Below are 11,538 nucleotides of genomic sequence, written 5' to 3' on the forward strand. Positions count from 1 at the left end.
GGTATTGTTTACTAATTACTGCCATTTTATAGACAATCACGATTAATCAATTGATCACATCACCTAAATACTTAAAGCTGACCTATGTCTAGTCATTTTATAACTTATATAATATATATTTGATCACGTTACCCTCCACTGGGTGTAAATATAATACTGCTGAGGTGTTGTTAGTAAGAGGAGGACAGTTTCCTCATAGCTTCAAACATCATTACAGGAAACATATGTTAACACTTTCTTTATTAAGCACCGAAGCAACCTTGTAAACAAGTCGACCTCACAGAGAAGCAGAAGTAAAATGTCTTTTCCTTCAAACTTTGAAAATGCCACTTCAGCAGCGTTATTCCCTCGACAAGACATTTTTCAGTCACGACATCGCCTCTGACTCACCGTCACTCTGTTATTGATATTAAACATGTTTTACTCACTTTTTCCATCAATCTGTCAGACGTTAGTTTCCCAAAACAACGCGTGCTTTTCGTTTGCGCTCTTCATTACATTTGATTAGCTTCATATGTGTGTATATATATATATAAAGTGATAATGTAAATGATAATTAACTGTAAACCATTTCACTGTTGACAGGGAGGCAGTGAGGAGATACGAGGAGCTGTCGGAAATATTCTCAGACAAAGACAACTACTCGCAGAGCAGAGAACTCCTGAAGGAGGTAAGTTTATAACAAGACAAAACACAGAATGACAATGGAAATGTGATATACTGTGTTTAACAAACAGGAAACCAGGTCTCTGAATGATGTAATGTAATTTACATTATAGGCCACCTTCGGGGTAAACAGAGCAGGTTCAGTGAGAAATCTGATCCTCTATTGATGGCACACAGAGGCTGGTTTCTACTTGCATCGTGACACAGCGTTAAAAAACAGCTTTGTTCACTTTAAAGAGAAAGGTTCAAGTCTGAGTGGCATGTTTTGTGATGTCTTATCATTTTGTCATATGTGTGTTATGATAAAACTAACTGGCTGGCTCTTTAGAGGCTGGAAAAGCAGTTTCTCGGGCTGGAAAGCTGCCAGTCTGAACGCTTGTAGTGTTGGAGTGCAGTTTTCCCGAGTCAGATTTCAACAACTCTGGTTTCTGATGTCTTGAACTTGTTTCGGGCCTATTTTTACTCAGATCTGTGATGTTCTTGGCTGCTGTTGGAGGCTTTTACCGCTTATCTTTTTAACCGCCTTGCTAGAAAAATCTTCAAAGATACTTTTTCTCTCCGAACCCTCTCCCCGTCACCACAAACACTCTGAGTTTATGTCTGTGTGTATAATGCGTAGCGGTGCGCTGTGGATGCATTCAGAAAGAGAGAGAGACACAGCAGGTCTTGGTTTTGAGCTCAATTATCTCTGCTTGACTCAGTATGATCACAGTTCTGGACCTGATTTGTATAAATGACTGTTTAATGTATGAGCTCATCCCTGTGGAAAGCAAAATGTCAATACTCTCCCTGCCTCTAATATCCTTAATTGTGCAAAAACATCGTGAGAATTATTATAATTATTCAGGATTTTGTTAACAGTCAACAGCCACACTAGCAGCTTTATGAGGCTGTACTTGAGCTAAATGCTAACATGCTCACAAGGACATTGCAAACACGCTGAGGTGTCGAAGGATAGACGGATATTCACACGGCGGCCATTTTCCTCTGACTGCTGTTTGATAACCTATTAGCCTCTATTAGACAACAGTTAGCGTTAGCATCCAACCACTTCCTCGCTTACATTACCGTTTGACTGCAGATATCCTGCGTTTATACGACGGCCACAACCTGGAACACAGCAAGGAACCTAAAAAAAGTAGGAAGGGTCATTACGTCATCGAATCTCCTTTGGGGCCAGACTGTGGTGACAGCTGCATTGAAGTCAATGGGAAATATAAAGAGAAACACACTGCAACCTAACATATCTTCGTCATATGACTTCTGATGCAGAAATGAAAGAGCACTCTTCAGAGAGTAGGCGAACGACCGACTTTTTAATCAACGCATTGTTCCCTTCCTCAGATTTGTGTAGGAAAGGCTCCTGTTGGCGGTGTAATTGCAGTCTCATCAGCGGAAATCAGTCGGGCCTGCCTCGTCTGATCACAATATTATCAGACCTGTCAATCATTTTGGGAGTTCTGTCACTTTCTGGATGCTTTTCTTCATCAGAAGTCAAACACGGCCTTGAATCACTACGTTACTTCTGTAACTTCGGTTACAAACGTACCTATGTCACTTCCGTTATGTCGTGTACGTGACAGCGGTAAGTTAAAAGAACTCACTGTTGACTTTTGGTCTCTGGACGCAAACAGTGATGTCATTATGAGACATTATTATTATTATCCTGTGCTAGTTTAATCCATTATCTATTTCCCCTCACTTCCTCCTCTACAGCTGTAATGCAGCTGTTAGAGGGAGTCGCAGAGGAATAAAACGTACATGTGGGTCATAATTACCTGCTTGCATTTTCCACCTATGTGATCGTTTTCCTGAGGAGGACGGGCTTATTTTAATATAATGAGATAATAAACCCAAAGATGGCGCCCATTCAGTCCAATGAGAGTACGCCAAAGCAATTTTCTATCTTCCGGGTTTACTTCCTGGTTATGTGGCCCACTGAATATGCGGAGTAGAGTTTCCCCCGCTCGTCCTGACCACAAGTCTCCGCTTGGCCTGCTTTATATTGTGGTGACGTCACAGATTTCTAAATCAATTGCAAATATAAAGCCATATGTCAGACAAGACATGTAACTAAAAACCACAAATGTCAACCTCGCGGGAACCACGATCGTCTGTACAAAATCTCCTCTGAATTCATCCAGTAGCTGTCAAGATATTTCATTATGGGCCGAGGTGGTGAGGATGGCTAAAGACAACATACAAACACACAGAGAAGTCAGTTAGGCCACGAACTGCAGCTTTGACAGGCCATGTGACTCCCCTCCGCTGGCTGATGACGAGCATCCCGTGGTGTGTCTGTAAAAGCTCCTCCACTGGTGGACCACATTTGTTAAATTAGACAGACTGAAGTCGAGGCTTATCTTCAGCTGCTGCGAACAACATGCAGCGTTAGAGATTTACGACTGCTTTAAAGAGCAGAAACCAGTCTAATCTGGTTGAGTAGACCTGCCCTTATTCTGTCAACACTTTCACTTCAGTGAGACACCCATCTGAAGACGTACATTATATTTAGTTTGCACTGTGTCAGAGAGTTGGGGAAGTTGGCAGGATTAGCCGTGTTTTGATTGGCTGTTTTGGTGCAGTGCAGGCATCAATACCTTTTGCATTAGCTGCGATTTTACCCGTGATACCCCCAAAGGAATTCTTCCAAACATTTGCTTTCATTTTTCGAAAGGCTTCACTTCGAGCTTTGATTCCACAAAAACACCATCGTCTTCTGTTGCCCTTTGATATTTTCTCAGCAGTTACTTGCTTCCCTTCATCTCCTAGCTTGTCTAAAAATGACTGCGACTAGCAGAAAGAGCAGAAGATGAATGACTCAGACAAAGAGAAGACTTACTGAAAGTTTTGGGGGAAGAAATTATTCACAACATTGTCGTCGAAGCATCGAACAGTGTAACAACACTTCATTATATAGCATGATTAAAAAAAGGCTAATGTCGAGTTGTTGTGACAGATGAGTCAGCTTATAAATGTCACACAAATTAACCAACGTCCACATCATTTGTCAGGACAGGACTCAGTTTTATCTCGTTAGATGGTACATTTATGGTAATTTGTACTTACATTTAAAATCATTCTGTATATTTTGTGACTGTTATCAGCAAGAAAAGCCCTCTGCTATCCACTCTATGCCGTGTGCCCAGCACCAAATGGCTGGTGAACATAGTGGAGCCAGATGTTTCCCTCTGGAGTTGGAAACCAGATCAGAGATACTATGAGAGAATAAATATTGGATTTACATTCATTAGGTGTCCAGAAACACGACTCCAAATGATTGATAAACTTGATTTGTATCTGCTGGATGTGTCATCAGCTGCCGATTGGCAAACGCGTTAGTAATGTAATCTAGAAAAAAGTGATCATTTGTAGTGTTTGCAACCCAGTACATGTGCTGGCAAATATTTCACTGATAGAATAAAATTTCCCTTTGGAGCACACTCTCACCACACGGAGGAGGGTACGATCGTGATACATGATCCAGTGGCTTTTGCCAAGTTACAGAATTACAGATATTATTTCCATTTTTTTCTGAGTACTTTAATGACTTCTCATCCATCTTGGCTTAAAAGGAGCTATTGATTTCATGTTAGCGCTAACTAATTACTATCAGGGGTCTACACACCAGAGATTTGTATTTCCATTTGCTCTGACAATTGCAGGAAATAAGAAAGAAATCCTATTTTGGCCTAAAATATCTGGGTTGAAAGTCCTGAAGTTAACCTTCCCATCTACCTCAACCTTGTCCCTTGTCTGTTACTCACTGGTACTTACTTAATTATGTACGTTACTTAACTTATGATGATGTATGCATGATCTTTTCCTGTACCCAACCACGTCAAGTGGCGATTTAAAGTCAAGATGTATAAATTGCTGACAAACTCAATCTGCTGTTGAGGATCATGTGATGTGACTGAGAGCTGCAGAACAAACAAAACACACAATTATTTCCGAAGTCAAAAAATGAACCTGAAACTGAGAATTTTCCTGCTTTCTGTCTTACAGGAGGGCACATCCAAGTTCGCCAACCTTGACAACAGGCTCAACAACAAACATATTAACAGGGTAAGTTCAGTGGAAACAAAGACGGGCAGCGGTGGAGCTTTTAGGGAAGCAGGCTTTTATTGTGGAAGCTCATTGGGTTGAACGTTTAGGTCATGGAAAATGAACTTTGATCAAATGAAAACCAAGGACAGTACAGTCTGAGTTCACATGCATAGATTTGCAAATTATTCTCACTCGGGGGGGTCAAATCATTCGGGGTCACCAAGACATTTCAGATAGTTTCAGTCACAGAGGAGAAACTTAAAACGAATTCAAAAAAGAACATTTTTCACTAACTTTACAGCCCACGTCTGGTGTGCATAACAATCGGTTTAGCCTGAGGGGTTGAACATCCCCACGGGCCTTTATGGGAGACCTTGGAAAATTTAGGAATGATGTAAGACACTGCAAAAGTGTCATTAGTATTGTAAAAGTTAGGGGACAAAATGTGGCATAATATCTTTAGAAAAGTGATCTGTGATCTGGATTGTCATTTTTTAGGGGCTCATTAATCTTATTTTATCCCTGTGTGTTTGGTGTCGTGAATATTTAATACATCTTTTTGTAAGAAGCACTCAATTGTAATTGATAGTAAGCTCTATTTTTGACAGTTTGATAATGGATTTCAGAATAAAAGTACTTGAAAATACTGTTTTCCTACAGAATGCTGCATTCAAACATTGACACGGATGCCACTTTTGCTAAGCGGGGGGTGTTTCAGTGGTTTGATGGAGGGTTGTAAGGGGGATCGACCGGCATGCAGCAGCGAATTGGAACAGAGGGCCTGTCGTGTGTGTGTGTGTGTGTGTGTGTGTGTGTGTGTGTGTGTGATGTGATGTGATGAATCCTGAGCCATCGCCATCGTTTGAAAAATAGCTGCAGGCGGCTGCTCTGAAATCCCTCGCTGTGTGGGCTCTGAATAGAAACCTCTGGGGAACGGATGAAACACTTTTTTTCTTTTTGTTGCACAGTCCAACGCCCAGGGCACCGTGCCCTACCTGGGCATCTTCCTCACAGACCTCACCATGCTGGACACGGCGGTCAAAGACAGGCTGGATGTAAGTGACTCTTATCTCTATCAAGGGGAAAGCTGGTCGCAACCCCTGGAAGTTGCTCAGTGTTTTACAATTATCAGACTGACTGAACACATCCTGTCACTTCCTTTGCAGAACGGCTACATCAACTTCGACAAAAGGAGAAGGGTGAGTGTCGCAACGTGCGTCAGTGTGAGACATGAAAGGTTAAAAGTTCAGTCTATTTTAACGGCTGCATTTAGATGATGTTCTGATACCGAGCAGCTTTAACAAAGAGCAGCAGTGGACTGAGCTACCCGTTTCTGCAGCGCTGACTTCACCAAAAAAGTAGTAAGGTGCAAAAAAAAAAATCCTGTTAGAGAGAAGACACCGAACAAAGTAGGAGCTATAAAAAGAGGAGAGAGACGTGGGATAATTTTGGGGATAAGAGCATATTAGAGCGAGCAGAGGTAACGTATTATCTGAGGGAGGAAGTGATTAAGTGGAGGGCGCTGTGAGGTGCAAGATGAGGGAAAAAAAGAGCTGGCACAGTAATACTAGATCAGCCAGCATGGGTGCTTTTTTTTATTATGAAACTTTGTGGTGATATGTCTCTTTGTTAACAGGAATTTGAGGTTTTAGCTCAAATCCGGCTCCTGCAGTCTTCCTGCAAAAACTGTGTTTTCACCGCTGACGAGGCCTTCATACAGTGGTACCAGAGCGTACCGACGCTAACGGAGGAGGAGAGGTACGTAAGCAGTTACTCATTAAATAAATACATCTAATACAGCAACTGACATATTTGTTGCTATTCAGATAAACTGTTTGTATTTGTTGGATGATAACTGTTGATGTCTGATTCCAGCTACAGACTGTCCAGTGAAATCGAAGCGCCCAGCCTTACTCCTACAGTCATCATCACACAGTGCCCAGAGTAAGCGCTGCTAAATGCCCTGACACACACACACACACACACACACGCACACACACACACTCAGATCTGATAATCGTCCCGGCCAATAATCGATCGACACACAGTACATAAATACATGTAAATCAATGTTTAATTAACTTTTACTTGTAATTTTTATACTTAAGCATATTTAATATCAGATACTTTAACACTTTAACTCAATATTATGCATGTACTTGACCTCCACTGTTACTCTTGTATTTTTACGACACTTCTCGTCACAAGGAGCACTTCTCAGACTGTGTATACAATCTTCTGTGGCTCTAAAGTCCGATAACAAAGAGCCTGTGTTTCAAAGACGTGCTGACAGATGTGGACATTTGCCAGGCAGGAAGAGTCTAATAAAAGATGCAGTTGAGTTGCATTATGGCAAATTTGGGATTTTCAGCTCTACACAAATTGAATTTCCTTGACTTGAGTTTTGGTTCTTTGTTATATTACAGAAAATGTCAGCATATCTCGGCCTCAGCCACAATTATTTAATGACTTTAGTGCTCAAGACAAAATAACTGTTTAGCAATAAAAGCAATTCATTTGATTGTGCCAACTTTCTTAAATGTCCATTTTTGCTTTCATATCATTGTAAATGGAATATTTTCAGATTTTGGACAAAACAAAACAAGCAATTCAAAGGCATCACCTTGGCCTCTGGGAAATTTGTCCCAATTTTCTGACATTTTGTTGGTATGATTATAAATAAATGATGAAAACAATCATTAGTGTCAACCCTAATTTGCGTTTATACATGTGTTGACAGCCTGAGTACCTCCCGGATCAGCCTGGCTGGTGACAGTGACAGCCTCTTTGACTTCCCCTCTCCTGTCAATAATCTGCTGTCAAAACTCACAAAGGTAATATATTATTACTTAAACTTAAAGGCCAGCTGTATGCAACAATTACTCTTATTTTGCTTTTGTTTGGATCTGCAAACCAGGGTTATAATTGTATCGTTGATTTTAATCAGCCCTGATTGTTTTCATTTCTATCCCAGCATATGAGATCTCCGTCCGTGTCCTGTCTGGATGTTGACACGACTCCTCCATCCAGCGAATCCACCCCCGCCACACTGACTCCGTCCACTCCCACAAAATCACACCGCCGATCGGCCTCCTGCGGCAACAACCCCCCCAATAACATCCCGGGTTCGGGGCCCGACATGCGGATCATCAGGATACGGATGGACCTGCAGGATGGAAACTTGTACCGAAGCATACTGGTATGAACTCAGAACAATTTGAATCTAATTTAAGGCAGCAGGGAGATTATACAAAATGCTCTGTATAAAATTATCTGCGACATGCTGCACTTACAGCCTTTCCTCTTATCTGCGATAAGGATCCCGTAATGATAGTCATCAGAATCAGATCTTCAGGAAACAATGGACCCAGGATATCATTAGTGCAAATCAGGCTGTCTTAGTGTCATTGTTATACTCCTCTCTCCCCTCAGGTTACGAGCAATGACAAGACCCCCACTGTGATCAGCGCCGCCTTAGAAAAGCACAATCAGGACCCAAAACAGGCATCCAGATATGAGCTGATCCAACTCCTGCCTGAAGGAAAAGGTAAAGATGAGTCTGCCGACAACATATAGTGGAAATGTAGTGAATGTGGTGTATTCATGTTATCTCAATCGAGACAAAACTGAGATTTGGTAGCCTGGCACCACTTCTGTCTGCTTTCACGTCTCCATTACAGACGAAATTGAGTCATAAACTTGTATTTTTTTCCCGTGTTGTTGGTGGTTGCTACTCTGAGGAAAAAGGAAACCATTGTTTTCGTGACAGCAGTGCCAACAGTAACGGTGGTTTGTGGTTGTAGAAGAGAAGACATGTAAAACAGTTTCCCAGCACTTGACCACAAATTGAAGGCTGCGCTAAACACCACACATCATCACTGAGATGTATTATCAGCTTTATTAATAAATACAATATCTATATAAGATCTGCAGCCAGTAGTAACCTAGCTGATTTGTGGATCAACAGACGTCAACGACTATTGTGATAAATTATTAAACATTTTTGGTAATTTTTTTATACAAAGATGCCGAACATTCGCCTGTTACAGCTGCTCAAATGTGATGATTTCATAGGATGATGTGCTGCTTTTCTCTGTTTTATATCACTGTAAACAGACAGATTAAAACTCGTAGATATCGTCAGCTTTTCTTTAATATTGTCACAGTTCTTTAACATAGGATTGAAACGTGGACACAGAGGCAGGCAGGTTGGACAACTGAGCTGATATCCAACAAGTGCAAGCAAAAATAATAAAGAGACTGAACTAAAACTAAGGACCACGACGAATACATATATTTTAAGAACATTTATGTCTTAATTAGATAGAGAGACAGGAGAGAACGTGAACAAAATGCAATAACGATCCCTCGTCTGGACGTGAACCGTGGATGTTGCGGTTCATGTTGTGCCACCAAGGTGTCAATGACATCATCAGTGCAGCATCTTCGGAGAAGCTTTATTGAATTTCTGCTTATTTGTCTGTCTTCTTCTCTTAACGCAGAGCTGATCATCCCTGCGACAGGAAACGTCTTCTATGCCATGACTTCATCCAGCGTTGACTTCCTGTTGAGAAGGAAAGGCGGGAACACTCCTCTGGGCTCGCAGCCAATCAACACAGAGACGAGCGCCACTTTTCCTCGAATCAAGGCCAAGGGGAGGAGACTGGTCAGGACTCTGTTTTGACACCAGATTTTCCTCAGCGTTGTCCACAGTGACTGATTCTTCTCATCGCCCTGACGTGAATGCGGGCCGAGCTCTCACAAACAGTAAATGTGGCCTTCTCTGTGCGAAACAAAAAAAAAACTACATATGCCTTTCGTTTCATGCTCCTGCAAAGCTCGCTCTACCAAAACACCAAAACCAAGTCCTCCTCCTGTTTTTATCAGCGACTCCAGAGCAGGTTCTGTCAAACATTTCAAAACCTCCAGCTGCCCTGCTGCGTTCACCAGAGCCGTCTGCTGCAGTTTTTCCTCTTTCCAAACAGTATGCATTTCTAATTTACACCTAGAAGAAGAGCAACGGAAGCCTTTAACTGACTGCTTTTGGTGCTGGCTCTCGAGTCCCAGTCAGGTAGCACTTGATGCATTTTTTTTTTCATCCCAACTCCATGAATAGGATCTGTTTTAATTACCTATAGCAAACTAGGAAATCCCTTGTTGTTGTGTGCCTCAGTTGTGAGTGATGTCTCCAAATGTATAAAGAAGATGTAATTGTTCAGAACTTCTGTGACCACCTGAGATGAGAGGATGAAGGATTTAGGACACAAGAAACATAATGCAATCTAAACAGTCTACAGAGCCTGTCAGATCTGGCTCTGGGGGGAAAAAAGCACATGTGAGGAAGACCAAAAGATACAGTGCAAGTGCATCATTGTAGCAAAAACACTGGAGACATATATATGTTTTGTATATATTTATATATTTTGTACGTCTGTATGATGTCAACATTGTGTTTACACTGGCAAGGAGCTTAAGGTCCATGTGTCTGAACTGTCCAGTAAATAATTCGTCAAGGAAAAATGCATCACACACCTGCAGGATTTCCACTTTAAACAGGCCGGCATGCGTCTACAGACAGTAAGAATAATTATTTCAGCTTTGACTCAATCACAAAATCATTTCAACATAAACTTAAAGCTGCATTAATCAATATTTTTTTATAATAACAATGAATTAAATCACTATTCAAAGTGTGGAAGAGGCTGCTTGTACGGACTAAACTTAAAAGAATGAGAAGGAGCTTTTTGGGGCGGTATCAGGGCCTCAGAAATGGACTTCATGGTCCATTCTCTGTTATCAACCCTGTTTCCAGCTGCAGCTGTTGTCAGCAAAAAAGTTCAGATAAACCTTCTATTTGCTCAATACTACGTGGACTAGAAACAGAACCAGAACACTTCCGATAACAAAATCTTGTCCCTTGGCCACAGATCCTGCATTTATATGTAGATATCTGCTTCTGGAGATTAGCAACTAGCTAATCTAGCTGTTGAAACATCCAGCTTCAGAGCCAGATATTTTTCTCAGGAGCTTCTAAACCAAACAAGACTTTAGAATATATTAATATGCACTTATTTCGTCAGATGGACAAAAATTCAACTCCAGATAAATAATTATTCTTAAACTGGTTGTGTTTGTAGGCAGCTAGGTGCTAACATGTTAGCTGTAACAACTTTATAAAGCGGGAAAATGTCATATAGGACGTTTTTCCGCCCCCTAGTGGCCAAAAAATGGATTATTGCAGCTTTAAAAACACCTTGCAGCACTTTCAAGGCTTCAGTTTATCACAGTTGAACCAAAACCATGAGGAAGAGCAGAACCAAAACAATACACCACCACTGTTAGGTTAAAGGAAACAGAGCATAAGCTACACTTTATTTATGCCGCGGCTCAGCTGGACACATCTTCCCTGCTGTTTACCTACAGCACAAGGCCTCAGCTCCGATTTCATGTTATGAATTAACATGTTAATTTCAGTGTAGGTTTGAAACACACAGCCTCTGGACCTTACCGAACTCTTGTGACCTCTGGTTGTTCCTGCTCAGTGCTGGTGAGGCCGATCGGCTGAGGCACGAGCCCAACGGGACCAGGGAGAGGATTCTTCAGATGATGTGTGCTAACGTTGTGCTATGTTACTGATTGTTTTAGTGCCTTTTCTCCACAGGATGCTCATCTTTCCCATGTTTGCATTAGAATGTATACAATACACACAGAGGCAGTGCAGTCACCTCTGGCGCTGTGTCGTTTCACATCAAAGCTATTTATGCACTACATAAAGGATGTCCTATTTTTGTGGTAATAAATTTACTTTTATATGACTTCATT

General features: G+C 41.4%; 1 protein-coding gene across 2 annotated transcripts in view; it reads left to right on the top strand.

Moving 5' to 3' along the window:
- The window catches only part of rgl2 (ral guanine nucleotide dissociation stimulator-like 2), a 34,338-nt gene extending 22,807 nt beyond the window's left edge, over positions 1–11,531 (top strand). For both annotated transcript variants that reach the window (XM_073485848.1, XM_073485849.1), the window contains 10 exons: positions 586–670; positions 4,675–4,734; positions 5,685–5,771; positions 5,883–5,915; positions 6,353–6,474; positions 6,592–6,660; positions 7,457–7,550; positions 7,691–7,915; positions 8,149–8,263; positions 9,219–11,531. In XM_073485848.1, the coding sequence (XP_073341949.1) occupies positions 586–670; positions 4,675–4,734; positions 5,685–5,771; positions 5,883–5,915; positions 6,353–6,474; positions 6,592–6,660; positions 7,457–7,550; positions 7,691–7,915; positions 8,149–8,263; positions 9,219–9,400 (1,072 nt within the window). In that variant the 3' untranslated portion in view covers positions 9,401–11,531. The remainder of the gene's footprint in view (positions 1–585; positions 671–4,674; positions 4,735–5,684; positions 5,772–5,882; positions 5,916–6,352; positions 6,475–6,591; positions 6,661–7,456; positions 7,551–7,690; positions 7,916–8,148; positions 8,264–9,218) is intronic.
- The last annotated feature ends 7 nt before the right edge of the window (positions 11,532–11,538 follow it).

Source organism: Pagrus major, chromosome 17 (assembly GCF_040436345.1).
Source record: "Pagrus major chromosome 17, Pma_NU_1.0".
Taxonomy (NCBI): Eukaryota; Metazoa; Chordata; class Actinopteri; order Spariformes; family Sparidae; genus Pagrus; species Pagrus major.